General features: G+C 39.5%; 1 protein-coding gene across 3 annotated transcripts in view; it reads right to left on the reverse strand.

Moving 5' to 3' along the window:
- Positions 1–26,121, reverse strand: part of LOC114879610 (teneurin-m) — a 237,706-nt gene extending 211,585 nt beyond the window's left edge. For all 3 annotated transcript variants that reach the window (XM_046285253.1, XM_046285251.1, XM_046285252.1), the window contains exon 1: positions 26,067–26,121. In XM_046285253.1, the coding sequence (XP_046141209.1) occupies positions 26,067–26,082 (16 nt within the window). In that variant the 5' untranslated portion in view covers positions 26,083–26,121. The remainder of the gene's footprint in view (positions 1–26,066) is intronic.
- Between the last annotated feature and the right edge of the window lie 213 nt (positions 26,122–26,334).

Below are 26,334 nucleotides of genomic sequence, written 5' to 3' on the forward strand. Positions count from 1 at the left end.
GAAAATAATATCAACCTCTATGAATTAATTGGATAAACATTAATTCCCAATGGATTGATGTACACCAAATCATTCGAATTGATAATTAGTTGGATGTATGATATGTGATAACGACAATAATTACACAGATATGATAGGATGATGGTACACAGTGGTGCTGATAGGGGTATTTAATTATCGTATGTATCGTTTAAATGAAATAGGATAATATCCATAAATCGTTCATTCGCAAACATCATGTAGGGTAGCACAAAGGTGAGTGTATCATTATAGAATCATTAATTCGCGCTCACGTAACATACCTCGATAATTATTTCGCGTGACTTTTATTAGTGAAAATGTTTGCACGAAACGTTTCATTGGACAGGATATTAATGCAAAGTAAACAACGAGGAAAACCGAGCTTGTAAAGTCAAAATCTGATTGATACATCAATATCGTGAAACGTGTTGCGTCTAATTTTATTATTATCGTGTAATTAATGATTGTTTCAAATTTCCTATTTATTTTACAGAAAATTTTGTTTTAAAAGCAAAATGTGTCCTTGGAAGGCAGTTATATTAATTAGGTAAAAATTTAGCTTTCTGATCGATTGATTTACTAAATAGCTCAGCAAATCCGAAACAAAGATAAGGGTGGACACTTTTGCATATTTGCATTTATATTAATTTATATCATTGAATGAAAAAAAAATTGCATAATAGAATCAAGATTCAGCTATAAACAAACACAAATGCAATAAAAACAATGAAAGTTTATTGGTCACACGGGACGCAGGGTATCAATAGATCCACGGTTCAATAGAAACTACCACACAGACAGATCATTGCAATTAAGCGAAATCAAATAAAACAACATACACGTGGGCGTATACAGATTGTCGTATGCAAATAAATATGAATATATATTCAGCACGTCGTGTAACCGCTTTACACCCGGCTTAACAGTCGATGGTTATAAGTCGCGGGTAAATATTGTGCCGGTAAACAGCACCGGATCCGAAAGGCCTCAGGGTTCGGTAGCGACGAGCAGAAAGGGGTTGCACGGTGGTTTGCACGTGCCACTATTTACGTAGCGAAATACGAAAAGTGAGGGGAAGACAGATTATGTACAGTTGGATTCAAAAAATAATAGGCATACTTTCCAAGGGTGTTACATTAGACCTATAATACCAGTGGGGTCATAATTGACAGGGCTCTGCAACTTGTGACGATTTCAAATTTCAATACTCTCCCTCGCTTTTATGGATTTGAAATGATTAAAAATTGATAATAATCGAGTAATTGTACTAGTACGTATTTATTGTAATTAAAATTCAATGTTTGAAGCTTTCGCTTCGTCAACCCCGAGGAAATTGATAGTCGCGGATAGGGGATTTCGCATACCGTCGGTTGGAATTCACGTTTGATACGACATTCCTGATTTCGCGGTTCTTTTCCTTTGCATGCACCAGAGCGTGTGTGACCTTTGACTCGGAATGTAAAGGAAATCTTCCGAAGGTATGCTCCTGAGATATGTTCCATTGGGAATTGCAAAAGTAAACCGCATCTATCTATCTGCGTGATTTTTCTCCAAAAATTTTGATACATATTAATATGCAAATGAGCTCTTTCGTTGATCTTATATAGACAAACCGAATATTTTATTATGCAATTAACCGGAATTACCAAGCACCACTGAGACATACCGAATGGATCTTCCTGTTGGCAACCGAACTCCTTATTCCCCGTTGCTTTACTTGGGTTAGGTCCACGTATCAATGTTTGTGGCGACACTAACTAGAAGAGCATATTTGCCGTGCAGATCTCGGTTATATGCAGTCCAAGTTGGCCAGACGAGGAGCCACTTACTCGGTCTGCCACTCCGTCTCTGCTTCAATGAAACTATGTCATGCTTACCAAACTGTTTGGAGTGGTAGCCCAGGGTATATCGAAGGAATCTAAATCCATGTTATAACCACTTACATAAAGCAAAGTCATCGTTAAATCGTAATCACAAGGATTAGTAGAACTAAATTCAACTTCGATCGGGGTGGTCTTTTTGTGTCAGCGATGGGCAACTGTGATCGTGTGCAAGAGGGATCCAATTGCGGGCATTAGTGCGGGCAAATTTGAGAATTAGAACTTCAGAATTTTATATTTTTATATATTTCTATATTTTTAAATTTCCAAATGTCCTAATTACAAAATTAAAAAATTTGAAAATTCCAAGATTTGATATTTCCGACACTTGATCGTTGCCCTTCACAGGCAGTTGATCTACCCATGACTATTTTATGATTCCGATCATAGATATACCTGGGCATACAAAAAAAAGAAGCACCCGGCAAAAGCTAATAGGACATCGACAATAAGGCAGTTCACGGATTGGCCGGAAGTTGAGGAGCTAATTCCAGCTTAAGGCTTCTACGGACTCTCTGGGGGGCAGTAAGATCGTCTTCAAGGATGAGGAAACTTGTGAGCCATGACAGAGGAAGGAGAAAGAGAGACGGAAAAGAGAAAAGGGAAGCATAGGAACGGCGCGAGAGCATCGTAATATCACAGGCAATTTCCTGAAGGAATTTGATCGGTTCCTATATCGGCTGCGAATATTTTTCCCCGTCATTTATTTTTCGAAACGTCTCGGGAAGCTGCTGCTACCATCTTATTGTACCTATCTACGGGAACATGTACATACACACTGGTATAGTGAGTGTGAGCAGATTTATAGGGCGAACAGCTTCTCCCTTCGTCGAGACTACGTTTTCACGTGCCGCCACTATTATTAACGGGATTTCTGGATAATCGTTAGGACGAAAGAAATTTTTTAAGCATCGGCAGGATTTTATGAAATTAATTATTCAAATGGAGCACTCAACCCTCTAGATTTCAGCATTCAAAATGCTTAAATTTATCTGCACATAGAGAAAATGTGTTAATAGTATATCAGCTACCTATAATTACCAACAGAGACCACGTGTTAGTAATTAAAGTGTCGAAGGACCTCTTAACTTTCCATAATTAACCAAAAATACTCTTTGGAACAGACAGATTTTCCCTCTGGCTACGATTATAACGAAGTAACGTCTTGAAAATGTAACCAAAAATATCAAACCCGAAACATAGCCGTGTTCTACGAAACACGGCATAAGCTTTTTATTAGAAATTAGCCGGATACGTTGATGCAACAACAGATGCAGTGGAATGGTAAAGTTTCGACAGGATGCTTGTACATGAATGTTATCGGACGTTGAAGATCCAATTGGACGATAGTTTTCCGAGCAACGAAGGTAGCTCGATACAGAGATATTTGTTTGATGTCGCGTGCGGCGTACAAACATCGGCTGAATACATTCGAAGCGATACTCGTCGAGGATTTGCGCTTCGTGGCAAGCGTGGCTTGTGATTTTAACGAAAACGAGAACCGTTGAGAAACAACCATACTGTTAAAATGCTTTTCAGCTAAACGGGAAGAGTTCGATGATTAGCAAGGATATTTGAAAATCCGATAATGGCGAATACCAACTATTCTTCTCGTACGATGATCTATGAATCCGGGTAATTAAACTGTTTAAATGACCATTAAGGAATCATCAGGTGTTTCCTAGATTTTCTGGTTATTCATAATCGGTTACACGCGAATACTGCAGTTATTTGCAACTACGAAATCAGTTAGAGCCACTTACTTAGTTCAGAGGCTGTAACTTCCGAGTAACTTTGAGACTATGCTACTTTTGAGACTCCGTATAACACAAACTTCCTACTCCACGGACTTATACAAAACTTTGTATCAACTTGCCATGTTTGCAAACCCACCGACCAAAAATGCATAATAAACTGGCATAATATCTTCACGCAGATGCTTACCTATTGATTCTCGATTATCTACACTTTACCTTCTATGTATTCAGCTAAAAATTACCCAATCATTAACGTTAATTTTTAAATAAATTATAGACAGGGAGGGGGTGGAGAAAGAAACTATTCCTTTGACGATTAAAACAATAATAAAAATTAGTAAAATTTGTTTTGAACACAAAGGGTGATGTGTGATAATTTTACATATTAGAGAAAGAAACGAAGGAAACAATTTGGGAAATTTTCCCTAGCACTCACAACACCTGGTTACACGGTTTAAATGCAACGATTTAAAATTCAAGGTTGACAACCTGAACCTAGAAAAAAGAAATGAATCAAAATCGTAATAAAGAGGTCGGCATAAAATTGAAACGGTAGGTTGCAGCAGGAACGCGTAATTTATGGTGTATACGTATTGAGAGGCATGGACGATTCCACGGGACAAGGTGGGGTACGCAAATAATTGGCAGGCTAGCAAGGGTGCTCCCTTACATTCAACACCGCATTACGTAATAACCAGGCCGGTTAAAGAGGGGAGGAGCAGGGTAATTTGCAAGAGGGCAAAGCTACGTGCAACTAGGTAGAGAAAAGGCGGCAAGCCTTTTCGGCGAGTTGATAGGGGTCGCGTACGCCCCTTCTGCCAGCCGGCAGAAGATTTAAAACTGGCGCGACTCGCTAATGACCATTAACTGCTTGTCCTACGCTCCACCTACCCGCTGGCACACGCTTGTCGCGTCGTTTTTACTGTGTGCGTGCCTTTTCCCTTGGTCCCACATAACAGAAACGGACCGACCGACGTCAACCAACCCCCTTCTCCCTCTTTCGCGAGATTTATGCACCGGATGTGACTCGGCTTTCGTACTTTATGGCTTTCGAATGTTAGCCCGCGCATGACTAGCCCCCTCTTACTACCATCCTCTCTGTTTTCTTAATTCGAAAGCGTTCTTGGTGTTTGCAGCACCTCGATCAATTTTAGTACATAAATCTTAATTTTGTTTTTTCTCAAATAAAAATTGTTATTGGAAAAAAAATATTGCTCAGTGAAACTAAATTTTGCTATGATAGAAGGATTACGTTAGCTACGACCATTTGTCTCTAGTGGAAAAAAGGTAATAATAAATTTTGATTGTCATTGATAGTCCACTTCAAAGTGCTTCGTTACAAGTGTCCTTCAATCAAATAAATAAACAATATTTTAAAAATCAAGTGGTACCATGAGTGCGTCATAGAGATGAGAGGTGCCGAATGGAGCATTTGAGGGAACAAATTTTTGGCCAGCGTAATAACTCGCGAAGTCGACGAGTGGCTAATAACTATCGCACCGTGTTGTGTAATGTATCAACGGGCAGTAATTAAAAGCTGTTTACTCGTAATGGCCGCGACCGTTACAATCATCGTCGCGCTAGCCATAAATCCTCTCCTGGGCGAATAGGTTACCGCATCGTTCATGTTTTTTTTTTTTTTTTTGTTCTGTTTACACGTTGTTGTTGTTGGTCATGCGGCTGGAAATGATTCGAACCCCTTCCGTGGCCCACGCGTGTACCGTAAATAAAAGCACAAGGGAGCGGCGGAACTAAAATAAATGGGACGATCTTGATCCACGTGATGTTCAATTATTGTGACCCATATGGCATAAGAAAACAAGGTATTTTAAATGATAATTAATAACATTTGCTAAATCACGAAACGCAGGCTGAGTTAGTGTCCACCATAAGATCTTCAGTGACCCGAAAAGCGTCCTAGCAATTATATAGTTGAAGCTTCCCTGCGGTTACAGAATTAACCGGGTCTACATCCTATTTCCCGCGTGCGGTTATATTTATTCTGGGCAATGGCAATTAGTTCGTTTCAGCAGGACAACGAAGGGTAGCCTATTCCTAAAAGGTCGGCCTGTGTATACGCGTACACCATACATCGCGTCCCGTATTGCGGATACCTTTCTACCCCAGGATGTTCTTGGCGCTTGCCGCGGAGGTGGTGCCGGTTTTACGAAGTCGGCGTTAATTGCCTCCGGAGGTGTTCTCCGCCCTGCGGTAATTCAAGCATAAACACATGAAATTACTTTCCCTTATTTAGGGGCTCGTTAAGTAGATCTACTGTTATTGCCGGCACAACGAAATACCGGGGCTGAAAAAATTCCTTCGAATTTCGTGAATTGAAAATTCAAAAAATTCACCCTTCCGACTACCTAAATGCTCCGCTTTATGCGATGGTAGAATTTTTTAAGAAAAATTTTTAATTTTGAAGAAATTAAAAGGAACTTAAAAAGAGGACTGGTCCCAGTTAAAATGTGTAAAATATGAAATAGAATAAAAGAATTGATTTTTCTTTTCTTTGATAAAGAACATACGTACGTGTATGTTTTTACTCCAGTTACAAAGCAAAATAAAATTCAGAAGCTCTACATTAAGGCAACAGAGGAAACACACGTGTTATTGTTGTTTTTCCCAGTAGAAGATTGTATATCTTTTCAGACGACTACTAGGCTCTCCTACAGAGTGAAATTAAACACTTGAACATACAACGCAGAGATCAGGGGACACTATGGAAACACCGTTGACACGATGGCAGATGTTTCTAATAAACTGTATTTATTCCCGGAAGTTGTACATTAAATGGTCCATTTAAAAATATTAAAAGCCTGACGAATTTTGATGACATAAACGTACTTATATACATACTTCGTTAATTATATTGTATCATTTCAAACTAAATATTAAAATGTATTTTAATCTGTTAAATCCTATCGATGAAGCAGAAATTAAATAAACAGCGATGATAACTCCCGTCCAGAAGTAAACTCCGAAAAGCGGATTTGCCGGGATAATTCGACCCTTGTCCAGCCTTACTGGACACGTTCCACTAATTAATAACGATAAGTACGAATGTGTCTACACCGCAAAGGATAAACTGGTGGTCCAGGAGATTACCATAGGGTAAATACTTCCGTCGGATTTACTTGGTAATTCGAAGATATACATCCTATGTATGTTACATCCTAGTGTACCTTTGTAGTTAAGACAAAATGGCAAATATTTTGAAAATTTTAGAGTCTTGGGATTTGGAGAATTTTAGACTCTGTAGAAATTTGGAATTTAGTGATTTTTTGAACTCTAGAGAAGTTTGAAATCTAGGAAATTTTCGATTTGGGTAACCCTGGCTCACCCTGCTCCCTCTTTAGTTACGCCAATGGAAAAGAGGTTGCGCACTCCTCCAGTTCGCTTTTCACCACCATTCGAATGAATGAATGAATGGAAACGCGGCGTCGCGTCGCGTCGTGTCGGTCGGTCAGGGCCTAGCAGGATGGCGTCGAGTACACCGACAAGAGTTACAACTAGCTCGAAACAATTGCCAACGACTTTTGATGGTGTTGGATATTAAATTTCGTTTGAGTCTCCCAGTTTTATTGGATTACAGGTAACCAGCCGGGACACAGTACGGTACTCGAGCGTGCGCTACCCTCTTCCTCTAAGTACTCTGTGCACCAGCCTCTGCATCGGCACGTAACGCTCGCTTCAGTCGAGTGGGACGATGGAAAGGGTCCTGTTTCGACGAAAATTAAATTCATAACGATAAAATCCTTTTGCTATACGACCAACTCGGACGACCACAACGATGCAATCAGTCAAACTGTCGAAAAGCCGAGGCTGTACGGATGTTGTACAGTGGCTGGCAAAGTCAAGCACTGACTGAGTAGCCATTAAATGCTCTACTGAATTTCTCAACTCTCGTCTCCGTCACAGAAACTGTCTAATGGTGGATTTCAAATGAAGTACGTAGGAATATTTAAGCAGATTGCATGTGATGATAATGGCACTTGAAATTGGCGGTATCCATGATATTTATGTTTTTATATGTTGGGTCATTTAGATATGAATAGGGTGAGCCAAATGTAATATGGGACCCCATACTATTTTAAAATTTTAAGTTTCTAATCTCAGAATTCCAAAATTCTCTGGATTTAAAAATTTTTTAACTACCAGAATTCCCCAGATCTCAGAATTATCCAGATCCAAAAATTATAGAATTCTAAAATTCTGAAACGGAGATTCTAAAACCTTCTCGTAAAATTTCATTTTTATGAAAATAAATATTTTGGCTGAAGTGCAATATGTAATGCAATTAAAAACAAAATGCATTGTAATGTTCTTATCGCGCTTTTGATACTATTAGTAAAGTTGAGAGAGTTGAACCACCACAGAAAAAAGTCCTAGTTACGCCAATGCTGGTCCCATCCTCCTCTTTGGTTAGAGTATGAAAAAATTGCGAATATTCCGTGAGCTATTGCGATTTTATTTACGTGTACGGGCGCCAGTTTCGTGCGAGTTGGGAATACGGTGAACGGTACACAGCCTGTTGTGGTGGATGTTATTTAAAGGGAATAAAAATTATTTTCTGCGACGAAATTGTTGCGATGCTGGAGGTGTTTTACAATGGAATAATGGAAACGGATTACAGGAAATGTTTTACGCTCGCACGGGAACTTTTTTCTTTTGTTCGTATCGGTCGATTATTGGGAACGTAATTGGAATTTCAAGGTATATTTTCATTTCATAGGAAATTGCGATTTTTAGGGTGATGATCCCACACGTTATACTTTTGTCACTACTTTTTTAACAAATATTTTTTAAAAGAATTTTACTTTTGTAATTTTTAAGGATTAAAATTATATCATTATCCCTATAATAGGGAATCTGATATTTCTTAATTGGGAAATAATGGTTTAAAAAATATATACACATATATACTGATCGAATTGAGTAACCTCCTCCTTTTTAAAGTCGGTTAAATACATTTTGCAGCAACAAAAAGAAATAAAGTCATTCGTCCACATATGTACGCGTTCATGACGTTATCGATCAGTGTAGGCTACGTTGATGCCATAAAAGGACGTCATTGAGTGTCTGGCAGCTCGCTTCGGAACGAGATTTATCTCTGGATTCCTTTTTTTCGCGCAGCCGTGTAAATCAGTGGCCAGATAGATTGCGAAACACGAGGTAGAGAAGTACGAATTCCAATGATGAAGTAACAAGTAAATAGAGGCGAGTTCGTTTATTGACGAGGGACTCGATTGCGCAGCTATTACACACTCGCACTTCACACACAACCACCCACACACACACGGGCGTGTACACTATAGAGACAGACACAAAGTCCCGTGTATTGAAAAGGAGATGAAACAGGACAGGTTGCCAACTGTACACAGGCTGAAGCATCAAATGATCTCTAGCGACAGCACCCTCGTGTCCATGGTTCAAGTAGAATCGAACCGGAATAAAAAAAAACCCTGCTTATTCAAATGGCCGTCGATGGGCATCGATCTATATGAACCGATCGTTGCTTTTTCGCGAAAAAAAAAAAAAAAACTTGACGCCGGAAGTCATATCGTAGATGGATTTCTGATCAATCCACGAATGAATCGAGCCTCTGCATTGAATCGCGGCTTCCTTATTCAAAGGTCAGATGGAGGGGGTTAATTCATAAGTCAAATTGAATTGATAGAGCAGTACTTGTGACTGTGATTCTATGAACAAAAACGTCAAAGGATGTAGAATATTAAATAAACAAATCAGATTCGATCAAGCAAAACCCAAACTTTCAACGTTTCTCGTTGGTTTTAGGAAAATTTGTATTTTGTTACGTGGAAAAATGATGAAATTTTATCAGTGGCTGTTGCGTTAAGTATTAACTTCTGTGCGTTAGTCTGGTCGACTAATTTACATATACCCCGTCTATTACGTTCTAGGCTAGCTCTGAGGGACTTCCATGAAGGGTCTGGGTACTGGTCCATAGGGTTTCCACGGTTCTACTTGCATAATGGACCGAACCATTCGGTATCCTTTGTACGCCCATCGTTCGACTAATTGATTAATATGACATTCTAGCTGCGTGGTTGTACTTGAACATTGTCTGAAACCGTGTTGAAGGGTTTTACATAGAAACGCGCCGAAATATTGGAAACAGAGAAATGAGTTCTGGGTACAAAATGTGACCAAAATGTGGGAGGAAATATTCTCTTCGATTCCATTTATACAAAGTATTAAGAATAATTCCGTGATTCATAGTTAATAAAGTTAGTTAATATTTCATTTTAATTCTCATGAAAAGAAATTGTAGGTATTTTGAGTTCAAAAGTTATACCGGTTTAATAAATTTTCTTTAATACATTGTTTCTTCCAGTTTCGTGGAAAGTAGGTTGCGGATTATTAAGATGCGGCTTGTCACGACGCTGGGATTCTATTTTTTTTCTTTAAGGCGATTTTTCTCCTTTTTTCACCCTACAGATACCTACACTCCGGCGTGATGAAAAAAATTTTGCGGGGATAGTGGGCGATGTAGCACCCCTGCGGCAGAATATAAATTACGCAATTTGTATAAAGAGCGGAAACTACTTCTGCTTCGCTTGGAAGTGAGTCCCCTACAGTGCGTCTTAAAATAAGTGGTTTATCTAAAAGACCGACATTTCAGCGAGAAAATCAATTTTTGAAACCGTAGAAAATTTACATGCAGCTCGAACAAAACACAAAACCCAAAATAACAAAGTTAAAAAATTATTTTGTGTTTTTAACCCTTTGCTAAATACACTTTTTGTATAGGATATTTATTTTATTCAAGAGAGCCATTTTTCGAATATTTTTGACATTTAATTCTGAGATCTGAATTTTGGAATTTTCTCAGTTGCAACATAATTTGATGTTACGTTGAAGAGTATACCTAGTTTGAAAGATCCTGTAAGAACATAAAGAGATATGCGGGCGGCATAAATGCTTTTATGCTCAGCAACGTCCGTGCGATCAATTCGAAGTCCGGATCTGGAAACGCGTAAAAGGAGTTGAAGAACGCGAAATGGTGAGGAATAAACAGAAGAAAAGAAGGTGGCAAACAGTTTTACAGGCAAATATACACCAGCTAGAAGTACATATACAGTACCATTCAACAGTATTTGGGGAAGGAAGAGGAAGAACAGCTATATCACTTGGAGAACATTCCTGCTTTTTGATTGGTTAATTCACTGAGCTATACAGAATATTAATTTCTCTTATTCGCTAAATTTTCCATAAATTAAACATCTCTATTTTTCTGTGAATTTCCAAATTAAGAATTCTTAAAATTTTGCAAAGTTTGAAACCGTAAAATTGACTAAACATGTTTCCTTTATTACTTATCAAACTTCAAAATTCGAATATTTGTACTACATTTGAAAGACTATTTCTTCAGGTTTTTCTAGGCATCGACGAGGATAAAAATCATGCCAATACGCTTCAACATTCTCGCAACTCGAGCGTGGAATATGTAATGTTAGAGGTAGGAGGTGGAAGGCATACGTGGAGAACATTTTGACCCTGCAGGAAGCATAAGTACGTGCATGGCTCAGGGTGACGAGCACAGGGCAATCCGCAAAAAGTTTCCGCTTTACAATGCTACGCCGGGGGCGCCTTGATTCTCGCGCGATGCGATACTGAAATGTCGCTACGTGTTACCTCCCTCCCTTCCTTTTCCTCCGAATTTGGAAGCAACATTGAACCTGATAAAATATATGCACCTCATCGATGCACGGTAATATCAGATTTTACGAGCACGCTATTGCAAAGGCATCGATAATTCACTGTAACTTTTAGCTACTATAATCGACGCCATTGTATACGGATATTCGAGATTTATAGTCTGATCGTTTGTGTGTTCAGCTTTTGCTTCTATGGCTTTATCTTTGCTGTAATAGAAAAGTATTTGAACATGTGGACCAAAATGCAATATTCACCCACCCCTACTAAAAATCCTAGTTATACCAATGGGTGAAAAATAACTTGATCAAAAGTGACATTGTATCAGAAAAGATCTGCATACATCACTCCCATGGTGGTCGTAGATTTTTCACTCCCTCCCCACAGAACGATCTCTCGTCTGATTTAACGACGAGAAGAGGGTTGACTTGGACGTCAGAGTCCTCTTGTTAGAGAGGTAGTCAACGAAGTTTCCGTCTTTGGTAGTCGAGCTCCCTTCTCGTCTACTCATAATGAACAATTAATATGCAAACAGCGATTACTTGATTCCAAGTTTGGCAGTACGTTTTAATGGGCTGTTCGCCAAATCCTGGATCAAAATTCACCTGTACATCCTTGTTTCTTTTTGGATAAAAATGAAAAAAGAATCATCGTTCATGATTACAATTTACCTCTATTTGGAATTTAACATAATCGTCTTCATAAATAAAACGAAAGAAATTGGAACGATGGAATTCAATAAATCGATCATTAACCGTTCTATCGGTTCGTTTTCTATTATCTTGAAAATTAATAAAGCAGCAGTATTCTTGGTAAACGTAGTCTACGTTGACAATGTTCCTCATTAAAAGCGAGGAGGTCGGTGGCTCGAAAGGCATAGCGCTATTATTGTATTCATGAGAAGCTTCTTTCTTATCGTGGCGGGGTCCTCCTCATCGAATATCCAACATCAGAGATACCCCAGACTCTATTCTTTCCTCCTCGTGTCCTGCAGGCCTGTATAAAAACCCAATTATATGTCTGACGAGGATGGCTACCGATTAAGTATGCAAGGGTCACCGAAGAATCGACCGTGAAATTGGCTCGATTGTTTTGAGTTACTCGAGGGATACCGTGAGACCAGGATTGCTTAACGGGGGGAAAAAACCATGGGTATAAAATACCCTAAGTTTTTCAAATTTAAAAAGAGCCAAAAAATTCGTGTCTAATTTCATACCATCGAGTAATCGATCGGGCTACGCGATATACTCCACCGCACAGTTTTCGGATTTAAATAGAAGCGATTAGCCGTTTCGATCAGAGGGAAAAGGAAAATATCATCAGAAAGTTTGTTAACAGCGACGAGTTCTAAACGAGGCTGTTTAACGTGCCAGAGTAACAACGATATTAAGCCATCCATTCGCAAAGGAGGGATTGAAAACGAATTTTATCAACTATACGCATCTCATCGTGGCGGGGTGTAATTCAGGAAAATTGGAAACAACCCTTCTCGACCGGCAGTGAAGTTAGGGGATTTCGTAGGAGTGAACGGGGCTCTTGAGGTACTTCGTATGGAAGGTTTTAATAGCCAATCTGCGGGGCGCTGAAACGATCTTTTATAGCTGAACACATTCACGGCCGGCGATGTCGGTGTTCTGTGTGTAGTTTAATTCAAGGGTGCTCTGTATAGTTCGAAATCGTTTCTTCACCACTTCCATACACGTATTATTTGGCTGCGTATCGTGGTCGTATCGAAATTGATAACAAATCGAGGTATGCAATATCATTTATTTATTAATGCTTTGAAGGTAATGTATTAATTTCTGTAAATTCTAAGTAGTTTTCCAAATACCTGACGTTACATGGTAAACTCGTAAGGAAAAAGAGAAAAAGGAAAATGGAGTGATCGGTTGTATTTTCCACTTAATTTTCTCGAATAATATCGGCGTCGATCGAGCGTGTATCCATCGAAAAACGGATGACGGGAAAAATGTAACGACTGAGTGACGTGAAAGCTGATTTCATCCCCTCAATTTCACTGAATTGCAGTCATCCCCAGCAAGATTTTAGCCCCGCAGGCAAGATGTCTGAACGGGTGCGAGTGAAGGCACTCAGCCGGGTACGTTCGTACTGGGCCACCTTCGAGATCGCTGCGTGAACTTAGCGATCCGTGAAATGGCGCGAAGGGTGACGCGAAGGCAACAGAATTTCAAGGGTGGTAATTATTAGCTGTGCCGATTTCAACCAGTTGCGGATATTAGGTATGTGCCCTAAAGGCACCACATGGGAACTAGACCAACAAACGTATATGTACCATCCTTTGATAATATGGTGCGAAATGTTGCGGAATTATTCGAAATATGGATTCAAGCTGAACTTACTATCGTCGCAATAAGATTCTCACGGATATTCGTATTATCTAACCCTTTTCTTTTTTCTTGACGATCAAGAGACTGCCAGAGATGATGAGAACCAGCACCTCCGTCTTTCTGTTCCTCGGTCGTGACCTAATCCGACGGACTTAACTGCTCGACTTTACGTATTCTGCGGAATTAGAGGATAAAGATTATTAAGTGACGGGTCGAAGGGTCTTTCGAAACGAAGGGACAGCCGGAAAATCCTGGCTGACGTCCCGTGAGATTTTCCCTTACCAGAAGATCCGCTTCGGTACGTGCTCCCGTTTGAAATGAAATTTTTTATTCGGAAAAAAAATAGAGACTGCCACTTTTGAATCAGAGGGACTATTTAAATATTCCAAGAGATTGGAAAGAAAGGATACTTGACCTATAACTTGAATCATTGCCGTAACCGAAAAATTCCCAAATTCGAGAAATTAAAAATTTCACAAACTTCACATAAGTTTCGAAATTTTACGATTTCAAATTCCAAATTCCAAAAATTTCAGAATCATTGAGATACCTTCGCCACTTCAGAAAGATCCCAGTCGGGTAAACGATCTGAATATTTTCCTTTTAACCAGCTTGTTAGGAAAAACCTACAGCACAAGTCGTAATTTTCCCGTGGTCCAGATGTCACAGGGTTCGGTCAAAATTACCGGGCTGCGAATTAACCGGACATTAAACGAGCTACGGTCTTTCGTTTGACGAAATCCGTAAACGCGTTAGGAAGTTTCGGTGAATTACACGGTCCAGGAGAAAGTTTCCGGTAACTCGGTCTCCTGTATCATCCCTTGGGAAAGTTAGCTGCACCCAGCCTAAGTCCCGCCATGTCACGTAATCGTACAGTGATCATGTTAATCGGGTAACCGATAAACCAACTTCAACTACGCTTACCACGTCCAACCTTCATTCTAATCATCAACTTTTTTACCTACGTGATTCCAAAAGCAATTAAATTTCAACATTAATTCCATTATTTGTTCAATTCACGGAAGTCTTTTAAAAATGTATCATTATTAAATTACTCAGCTCTTAAAACTGAACACCCCGAATATTACTGCATTTTTCACCTTTTTTTTCATACAGTACCACAGCAGTGTAATGTACAACTTAGCTCTTAGCAACGAGGTGCAGCACTACGGAGAGGGTTGAAAGTGGTCCAACGTGTAGGACGCTGAGAGAAAAGGACAGATCTACGGACGTGTAGAAAGGAGAGAAGAAGATAGGATGCTTGGCAAACTGGTAAACTTTCAAGAAGCATAACCGTTACCGTAAGGCAATGACGAAGTGGCACTTCCAGTTTCTCGTGTAGGTAAATTCGTCTGTTCATCCTCGTTTCAAAACTATCTTCGGTACGAGAAATAATTCCAACTAACAACTAAGAACATTTTTTTTAGATATAATACTTGTTGTGGGTTTTATTTAACGAGATTATGAAGTTACATGGAAGGACAAATAATTTGTCTTTCGATTCAACAAATTTACAATAATTCCAACCATTTAGAAATGGTTTGAATGAGAGAATTGCGGTATTCTATACGGATAGTAAAGGGCGAATAGCAAGAGAAGAAATGAATAGGACTAAGGCGAAGAATATTTATTCTCCTTTTGCAAGCTGCTCTTTTGCGAAAAAATAAAAATGCTTGAAAACGCCGTGAGCGATTGTTGCTCGAACGGGTTATGCGTTTTAAATGCGCTTTATTATAAGCATCATTTGTTATCTGTTTAAAAATGACAATGCCACGGCTTTGGAGGGGATGGAGTGGACGAAAGCAAACTCGAGGAACAATTTATCAAGAGGAACGGTGACAGGATCAGTCATCTCCTCTGTGTCTATATTTTTTCTCTGTTGTGTTGTACCCGGAATCTTTTCAAGTTATTCATCTTGAAAATAATATATTCCATGCTGTTTGAACGCGTTACCAAAACTAATGTTTCTTCGTCGAACTTCTGCGTTTGAATTATTTTCATCCCTCTGTTGCACTGAATTTGTTTGCAAAACAGAATATTATTATTCAAGCTTCTGCCTTGGTATATAAAAATTTTAAGATTGCAAAATTGCAAAATTTCCATAAAACTTGGCTCACCCTAGAATTCATTTGAGACTTGACATGTCTTCTTCTTTGGAGCGATTTAAAAAAAATTGAAACGGGTGAAATTCCTTGGGATCCATGAAGTTTGAAAAATGCGTTAACCTTGTTTCCGAAAGAAAATGAAGCGACATCGTGTCACGAAGTCACATCATTCTTCACTTGCTTAAAGAGAAGAGCATCGAGCGTGAACAGTTTGCAGGGTTAGACAAGCAGCTGCAAGGTAATCTGTCAATTTATCCGTCAACGAAACTTTTACTAGGTTAAGGGAACGTTCGCTTCGAAAAACCACGGTTATATATTCTTCTTTTCCCAAAGGCTGTGACTCGTCGCATCGTGAGGTCACGTAACCTTCTGATCTTGTTCGTCCCGGTATATATCGCCGGCGGATCTCTTCGAACGATGACGACCCTTAGGAACAAGCGAGTATTTCGAGTCGTGACATGAGAAGAGCTCGTTATCGGCTAGTTCGATGAGATCCGCTCGATCACCTTGCCTTTCCGTCGCTCAAAAGAGCCCTGAAATTGAAAAGAGAACAAGTTCCCTTTTCTTCTATCACAGAAATTCACTTTACCTTTTCGACGATTCGTGTAAAAGTGGTTTACATTGGGATGAAATTGGTTGAATTATAGTTACTTATTTGAAGCGAATTTTCGCGTCAATTTATTCCACGATAAATTAAAATAACATTCGACGCACCGGGTGCGTCATTTACACTTTCCCCTCTGTAAAATAATTCATGACGCGAACGCAACGCTAAGAGTGATCCTAATTTTACAAATGACCTCAAAGTAAAAAAATGTCCTTTTCATAGAAAAAGACGTTACAATAAATTAATATTCAACGATGAAACATCAGTTACATTACAGATCTGAGGCTTTTTTAACGACAGAAAAATTTTCCTGTCGGATCTTTCGATCCGTCTGTTCGAATTTTCTTTTTCAGCTGGTTCTGTCAGAAGAAGATGGTGTGTCGTCGTTCAGTCTCGATTCAAATGGGCTCGGCGTATCGCGATCGCGCGTATCAGCTTCTGTTTCCACGACGTACGACTCCGTTTCCCATGAATAACGCATTTCCACGGGAAATCGATATGCAGATTGCGAAGTATACCCCACGTACAACGTTTCCCTTCTCCATTTCTCCTGTGCATCTCTTTCGAAGCACCGCTAGCTACGTGGCCAACGTTGGATTTGGGTCAGTAGAAAAGCGCATCTCTGCTGATTCTCTCGACTCTGCTGTCACGGGATCTATCGATCCAGGGACTTCAGAAAAAAAAAAAAAAAGATGAACGGATGGAACGTACGATTGTAAGAGCAATGTGCTACGTGAGCATTGAATTGAATCATCTTATTGTTGGTATACAGAGTGCAGAGGAATTTTAAAGGAGAGTACAAAACCTGTGCAAACTCTAATGCCTATTACGATTCCTACTTGAAATGAAAAATCTAAGGTAATTTAATAATGTTCATTTTCTCTGCGGAAATTGCAAAACTACGCTTGTATTCGTTCGTCAACGGTTTGCTATTTGTTCGGTGATTTTCGAAACGAACCATTCGAAATCAATCTCCAAAAGCATTACGCATTAGCCTGCACTGATAATGACACTTCGGTTTCGCTGCGTCAACTTTAGTTAATTGATTTCTGCTGGCTCGTTCAATTATTCACTACAATCATTTACCAATTGTAGATGGTGTACAGTATTGGGCATGGTAGACATTTTTAAGGAGATTCTGACATTTTTAAAATTTCAGTAAAATTTTTCAAGGTTTTATAATTTTAGGTTTTGACATGTTGAAATAACTCAACATATTTGTCACTGTGATAGTTAGTCTTTACTCCCACAAGTTGCCCAAAAATGATCCATCTACAAAGAAATACCCCTTTAATAACTGAAAGAAACCATTTATATTCGCGTTAAAAACACAAAGGGAGAATAACAGTCTTTTAGATACTAATACCATATCTGAATAGACGCATGATCCCCTGTGACGATGATCGTTAATCGTACACCAGACAGCGTTAACGTTTCAGAAGCAAACGAGATCCTTCAGATTACAGAGCTCTTCACTTTTCCTGATTTATAATAAGACTGATCCCCCGGTTTGCTAGGGGAGAGGTTGCTCGGAAATCTCTCAAAGTTTTAATTACTCTCGCGTGGGTGCTAACGTTCCTTTTTTCCATCAGTGTTTCAGAACGACGATTCCGTGACGCGTAGCTACTAAATCCATGGAAACTTGATAACGGTTAAAGAGGGCCGGCCAAGTAAATTCCTTTGAGTAATTAACGTATTCCCAAGCTCTGAAGCAGGGAGGAAGGGAAAGAAGAGGGCTGCAGGAGGGTAAAAGCGCGATTCCATTTTGCATGGCGAATGCTAGAACTTGTCTGGTCTATGGTTCGTGGTCTTACGTGTGCAACAACATCTAGTTGTATCGAAACTGGGTCGCAGTTTCTAGCTTGCTATCAGATATACAGAATGTTTCAAAAGTAGCGCATACTAACGAAAACGCTTATTTAAGAAACTTTCAGGTTATTACTAATATTTTTGAAAGTTTTGCATTCCGAAACTTAAGAATTTAAGTTTTAGAACTATTAAATTTGGAAATTTTACAAAAAGTTAGTTTTGAAATTTTGAAACTTTTTTACTTTCGATTTTGAGAGTGCATTTGAACATTAACATAGGACAACACGAGTACTAAATTTTCAATTTTAAACCACAAATTGCAAAATGGTAGAGAAACTTTCAATTTTATTTTTACACGAAGAAAATATAGTTTCTTTTTTGAAACACTCTGTATGTATGTTTAACATTCTTCTCATTGACCCTACGCCAACTAAATTCTCGCGAATAATTCTGGGCAAACAACCTCATTTCATGTCACGATACTAGCGAATCACGCTTTCAACGAATGCTACTTTTCCCAGGGTTTGTTGGGTATTTTCGTGACCCAGGATTTGTAACTCCGTTTGCAAGAGATTGGATGCTTTCAAATTAGATTTAAGTAGATTTAAGTGGATTTTGTAAGGAAGAATGAATTGCTACGAAAATTATATTTGAAAATTTATAATTAGCACGTAAAACTAAGGATCAATATGAAAATTTGAAACTTTTATATTTTCAAATAGACAAATTTTATTTTTCTATATTCTTTAAACTTCTAAATTTCCAAATATCCAATTTACCAAATTTAAAAATATCAAAGTTGAATAATTTACAAACTTTCCCACACCTCATACTGACCGCACCGTACACAGGGGTGCCCGTGATTTCTTCAGCGGGCACTTGATCCACCCATCACTGTCGTATAGTTACCACGCTAAAGGAAAGTTGAATGTAAAATCGACGCTCCCCTTCAACTTTTGTCGCGATCTTATTCGTCGGACAGCTCGTTTATTCTGAAGAACTGGAGTGCTAGGCCGAGTCCAATTAAAAATCACGGGGTCATTTATTTACGCTTGGGGTACAATCGAGCTTGAACAAGGAGGAGGAGGAGGAGAAGGGAGGAGGGGTAGGTGTAAATAATGGTCAAGCAGCCAGAAAGGTCGGACACTGGCGAAAGAGGGTGAACGGTAAAGAGAAATTAAGGTGGGTGGGTAATGAGTGAAAGAAAAAAGAGATAAAATGAACGGGTACAACTTGTTTTTGATGCAAAAAAAAAAGAAAGAATAAAATGAAATAAAATTGCAGAGGGATCTGAACTAGTTCAAACTTTTACTGAATATTCGGCGACGATGAAGCTCGTTTCAGCCCATTTTTTCGTTCCTAGCGATTCAATTATCGCGTTCGATTTTTCCATCAAAAATTACCATTTCACAGTCACCTCTATTTCCCAGATAAAATGGAAAAGCAATGTTATATACTAAAATGATTTGATGGATCATGTAAGTTGTTAAGTTTCCATTGAATCACCATTGAAAATAATTTAATTTCCCAAATTTGCAAATTAGCAAATGCAAAAATTTGAAAGTTGGAAAATTTGTGCATGTTTCTATGTTTCTAAATGTTTAAATTTCCAAACAGGAATTGGATAAATTTTAATGATTACTGAAAATTATTTTTATAAAAACGAAGAAAGATATTCCTAGATACATACCATAATTGATAAAGGAAATTGAATTTGATCGTCGACACAGTTCTCGATTGGTGGACAGTTTAGACAGAAAAAAGGAGAGAAGAGGTCAGAAGCAAAAGTGGAGGCTCGTATTGTGCATCGCGTGAGATGTTTCGTCGTCCCTTTTCGACCGTGTTTCCCTTTATTTTTATTTTTCAAGGAAAATTTATCGTTCGTTTACTCATAGCTGTAGCAGCACGCGGTAGCCTTGGGGGAAAAATTGCCGAGTGTCCTCTCCATTTTCTTCTCGCTCTCTCAACCTCTGCCTTTTCTTCTTTTTGCTTTATTCTTCTACGATTCGTGATTTCTATCTTCTTTCTTCTCGCATTTTCTCGCAGCTAGAAAACGTTATATGCGAGGTCGAAGATATAAGAATGTACGAGGTATGAAAAATAAAAGGGTGAAAATACTGGGACAGAAGTTAAACTTTAAGATTGAAAATTTCTAGATTTCAAAATGAATTTCAAAATATTAGAATGTGCAAAATTGAAATTTCTAATTTCTAATAAAATCCTCTGACCGATCGCCGGATGGATTCTTACGTGGGAGTGAAATTTTCCGTCGACGAAGTAAAATTGAAGGGGACGGTCGAAGAAGCCCCGACTCTTTGATGAATTACAAAAGGGACATCGTCGGTGTGCGGCAACGGGGTACGAATTTCAATCGTACAAAGACTTTGTTCTGGTCGTCGCCGTGGCCGTTTTGTGACAGAGAAGACCACCGCGAACGGTGGGTGGAACTTAGCTCAGGCGTGATCCGGCATAATGCGAGAGCAATTTGTTGAATGGAGTTAATTCAATAGAGGTCCTCGAGCACGCCTCCGGTTCTTGGCGGGTGCAGCTTCTGGTGAACGTTAACCTCCTGCACAGCTATCGCGCTTCTTCGTTTGTCCATCCATTCAGACACTGCACACGAATCTCCCTTTTTGCTAGTTTAGTTAAGCGTAACGCTGCCTAAATCAGGTGTAATTTCAGGGAATTAGAGAACAGCCCCAACCATTGGATCGTTCCGTATTAAATGATCAATTTGAAACATAAGGAGATTAAATGATTTTTATGCTACAACAAAATCCATCATTTAATACGCCACAACTTAATATTGTGTACGACTGTTAAAAATAATTTTCTTTAATTTACGCAACATATTTCTGATAATGAAGCGATTACAGCAAGTTATAGGAAATAATAGTGAGCATAAAAATTCGCGAAATAACCTGTTTCGTAGAACGTCAGGTTACGAGTTCGGTGGATTTCTATTAAGTCATTGCTCCGGTTGGAAACGCAGCCCCCTTATCAGTTCGATAATGCACAGCGTCGACTTTTTATAACCGACCAGCGTGTTGCGAGTGCACGTTGGTTGCAGTTTAGGTTTGTAATGAAATTTAAATGGCAACCACTCTAACGGCCGACAGCAATTGCTGCTGGCCAACAGGTCACGTTACCTGGCTTTTCTTATCGAGTCTCGTGCACAACTTGCTCCTACCTCGGCTAACTAATCCATCCTTTCTACCTACTCATCGTCACGTGCGTTTTTAACGTTCCCTTTCCGTCCGTTCGCTTAATCATTGCCTCTACGGCAAAAGCTTTCCACTCTCTGCCACGCTTGCGCTCGTTTCTTGACATAAAATTATCATGAATTGACACTTATGGTAGTTCAATTTAAAGCATAAAGTCCATTAATTAACAATGATCTAAAATGTAATCTTAATTATAAATCTCACAGCCAGACATTTCTGAAATATAATTTTTCCATCCTATCTTTTCTCACCAGTGTCTCTCCGTCTGTTTTCCAGAAACCGCGACAAGATAAGCCGTGATTCGCGGATCCGTCTGTTTACTCACGGCACTTTGATTAAAAAGGAAGGCGTGAAATACCTTGCTAACGAGACCGCCACGCGACGCCCGAGGATTTTTTAATTAAAAAACCGAGGGAATACTCGAAACGAAAACATTCAGCATCGGTGGCAATCGTGAGCGACGATCTTTCAACGGCGTCGCCGGCCGGGAAACAAAACCAGGTCGAAAACAGTCAGCTTCGTCGTGTATTCTTTCGTAGAATGCCTCGTAGCGAAATTACGAGGTGAAACGGAACGACGTGAATCTCGTTAAGGTTGCCAACATTATCTCTTATTTGCGGTGGAAAAAACAAGAAAAACAGTCGTATTATAACGCCTGTCCATCTGTTCGTTTTGATGGCTACGTAGCCGGTGGCGGTTTATGTTTTTCTTCCCTGGAAATGAATCAAATTAACTCATTTGTTAATTTTGTTTGCGCGATGGATTATTTCAGATAATGGACGTATCACTTTCGTATTTCCAATCAATATCTTTTTACCACCGTGTAGGTGTTATAAAATTGAAAATTGATTTATGATGATTTATTAAGTATAAAGTATGATTTATTGTTAGGATAAATTTTTTGAAACTGAACGTTTTCTTTCTTTTCTGTTGGCCGATTTTGCGAATTGATTTTCAACGGCGTTCACTTGTTAACATTTCACGTCATCAAATGCAAATGCAAATGTGTGCCGAGGCTCGATCGAGCGTTATCCTGTCTCCATCACGAGATTGACGCCGTTTACCTCGAGTCATCGAGGACACGGTGCGAAGGGGTCTTTGTTGCATAGATTGTAGCCAGATGCGGATGCACGCAGGAAGCGTATAAACACGCGGTCCACACCGCTGCGAACCTCCTGTCTCCGCCATGACTGATGACCGGCATTACGATTTGTCAATAACAATTGTCCCGGGTATAACTGCATCGCGCAAACTGCAACTGATGGCTAACATCGATTGTTCACGTCCACCTAACTGTCCGCCAACCGAACTGACCCATAACCCATCCGTACCAAAAATCTGCCGTCGACAGAACACACCCGACCCAGAAATTCCACCAAATACCCTGGAAACGTTGTTCTCCATAATATCCTCTGTCTCTGCTTAGCAATGATACATCGTTCGGTTAAGTGGACGAAATGAAACGAAGATGATTGCTTCGCTACTCGAAACTGAATTTCTACATTCCTCGAAGAATGCTTTTTATTCATTAACCATGCATCTTTCTGATATAAAAATCTGATACAATTCAAGGTGTAGATTAATTTTTAAAATAGATTTTTAGTAAAAGTTCATTCAACCACATCGCGTTCATAAGATTGGCTAAAAGCAATTAAGAATAATACAAATTTAATTAGAAACCCTTCCACCCTCGGAATCTCTCCGTACCTAATTATAATTCCAAAGTCCGTGTCCCGTATGACATTTTGAAGCGAGGAAACCGCAGAAGAAAATGCATCTGTCCGTGTATATCCATGTCACGTTCTAATTAATCCGCGTTAAAGAAACCACGGTTTTTGCTTTATCAGATCCATTCAGTATCTCCTAAAACATCTGTGATTTTGCGTTTGCTTTTCAAGATGGAAATCACGTGCGAGCAAGCATCCGGAAAAGCGACGGAGCGAACGGACATTTAGAGATCACGAGTAACCCCCCTCAACTAAGATGACCCTGTTCGAAGCGAGGTTCGACGTGGCTTTCGGGGTCGGGATATCGCATTATTCCCGGCTGAATGGGGTAAATCAGGATCTCGTAGAGTTTCAACGTGGAATCGACGCTGCTCTCGGATTGCTGATGCCGAGAGGATGAGGATTGGTTGCCAGCGGCTGCCTTGGGAATTCAATTACAGCTACGGAACAATGACAACCGCGCCGGTAACGAAGGGATCGTCACCGAGAGGTCAGCGGTGTACAAGGTATTTACAAATACATAAGTCGCATGCATATCCGCTCTTCCATCGACATTTTTTTACAATTTATTCCGATCTTGTTGCTCCGAATCTCTGCAATTTCGAGGAATGTAAGTTTCATCAGGAAACGAGTTTATTTTTATTAACTACTAAGGCAGTAGATTTATTCCCTTAGACTCGTGAATTTTATAATTTCGGGGACAAATTTACATTAATCAATTTTAGCTAGTCTAAAATTATTCACCGAATTTTAACAGAAAGTGTGTTTGTACCTCATTCTTGCTTGTCATCAATATAGAAAGGGGTTGCGGAGTTAAATCCAATTTTGAGAAGGGGTTGATATATGAAAGGGGTTGAAAGTCCCTGCCATGAAACATTACTATGCTCACAAATGCTACCTTTAATGCATTCAATATCACACTTCATTTTCAAATTAAATAATTTGTTCTTCTAAAGACGATCGACTAAAAAATGTATAACTAAACGTCATTGGAATTTTCAAGGATTGCGCTAACTTCGCAATCGGGATTTATGGCGGAAGTGGTCATCCGGGTAAACATCGGTTTCACAGAGGACGGCAAGAGGGAAAAAATTGACAAAGAAACAACCCCTTTGGCATGGTCGAGGACGAGTTTCGTAATTACGTTATGGAGAGGAAGAGGGGATGAAAAGTAGAAGGGTGGTTCTGGCTCACTCGCACGATCGACCATGCGTTTAGGAACAGCAATGGATTCCGTCAATAACCTCTTTAAAAGAGACTAAATTCATTATTTGCCTTCTATTCGAAACGTTGGCGTGTTGCCCACTTTTTCTGAATTTCCTTTTATACCCTCCTAAAGGAAGTTTTGATCGCAGGGTTACTATGGGAGGGTCCTGGATAGAACCTGTCCAATCCAATATTCCAAATCGGATGTATTATTGATCATGCAGTATCAACACTAGACGTTTATTCTTACTTCTATCCAATGAAATAACAATTCTTTGTAAAATTATACATATAAGTGTGTGATAATATTCTTTGAAATTTTCTTTCACTTATGCTGGCCAAATTTCATCAGTATTTTCCTCTAAATATTATATAAATTACACGTTTAACGTTGTGTTTCCAACACTCGTGAAGTGGCTGGCAGAAATATCCGTAAAACTATTTTCTGCTGATGATCATCGCGTCCTTGGTCGCATGGTTCCCAAAGAATTTAATTTTGCTGGAAAAGCCATTATGTAAAAGACCCGTAGCGACCCTTCCTATGTACGGCAACAAAAACTCTCCTGAGAGCATCTATGTAAACCGAACGAGTTTTTAATTGTACGAGCATCACGTTTTAGGTCGTACGTTCGAACAGCCAGGGGTCACTTTGTCCCCAAGGGGTTGGAAAGACACGTGTGGTTAGCCCGTCAAGATGTTTTCCCGTGACCCTTTTCCGTCCCCCTAATTGTTCTCATATTTGACAAGCGACCTTATCTTTCCATACCTGTCCTGAACGAACAGCCACCTACTAATGCACACTCGCCTTTATGGACATTCACATGCAAATGCAGAACCGGCTGTCTATACCGATTCACATCGCTACACTACGTTTCTTGCCCTTTTCTTTTTTTTCTTAGTTGGTCATTTTAAACGTGGAAGGTTAGGGATGCAAATTAAGTCAATGTTAGAAATGCATATATTTAGCTGCGTGAAAGAATCGTCGAATGCAAATGCAGGTTCTAGTTAAAATTCCCCTTTGTGGATACGTGTGCTTAGAAACACCTCTCTGTGTGATCTCTGATAGTTAAAGGGGACACTGATGGATAGGAAGTTTCACAATTTGAAAATTTATAAACTTGAAATTTCTTCAAGTTTCAAAATTCCGAAACTTGGAAATTTGAGAATTTGATGTATAGTGGGTTTCAGAAACTAATATAATAGCGGTTATGACTGTAAAATAAGTTATGTAAGGAAAGGTTAAGGTACGATAGGAATGGTCCGCGTTAACATGGAACTCGTTAAGGGATTGGCATCGTTGGAGGGACGACGAAGGTTGCAATGCGGATTGCGGAAGCAGTCGCGAGCGTTTTCGCGCTTCGCAGCCGCAGAGCAGTTCGAAGTTGCCATTCGGAGCACGTAGATTGCTAACCTAACTTGTTTAGCGGTTTTAGCGGTATTTGATTAGTTGAGTGAATTTCCGAACAGTTTCAGACCGCTCGGTGCTTGGCTTCGAGCTTCTAGCTAGAGATCGGACGACGACAAACCTTCGACGAATTTTCCATGTGCACGTCGCGTAGCGTAGCGTCGCGTCGCGTCGCGTCGTCTGACTGACGCGTGTGTAGGTGTATGTACACAGACCGAGTATCAACACTGCCTTCTCTCGAAATTCAATGGAACTTGTAAACTGGTCGAATTCCGAAATCGAAATTTAGTTGCTTACCTTGAGAGTAGTTCATGTCCTTCTTTCATGTACCTCGATGATTACTCCGGCTCGGAGTCACGATCACACGAATACACGTCACCACCTGAAATCAATTCATTTATTTCATTAGCAATACCTTCGATCATTTCTGCTTCACGAACGTGGCTACTTCGTATCTATATCCTATATAATCCATTTCGAGTAGCATCCATACAGCACTCTCCCTTTTTCCTCTTATTTTACTGCTTCCCAAACTTCCCCATTATATCCTCGCTGCCTTAGAAGG

Source organism: Osmia bicornis, chromosome 3, assembly GCF_907164935.1.
Source record: "Osmia bicornis bicornis chromosome 3, iOsmBic2.1, whole genome shotgun sequence".
Lineage (NCBI taxonomy): Eukaryota > Metazoa > Arthropoda > Insecta > Hymenoptera > Megachilidae > Osmia > Osmia bicornis.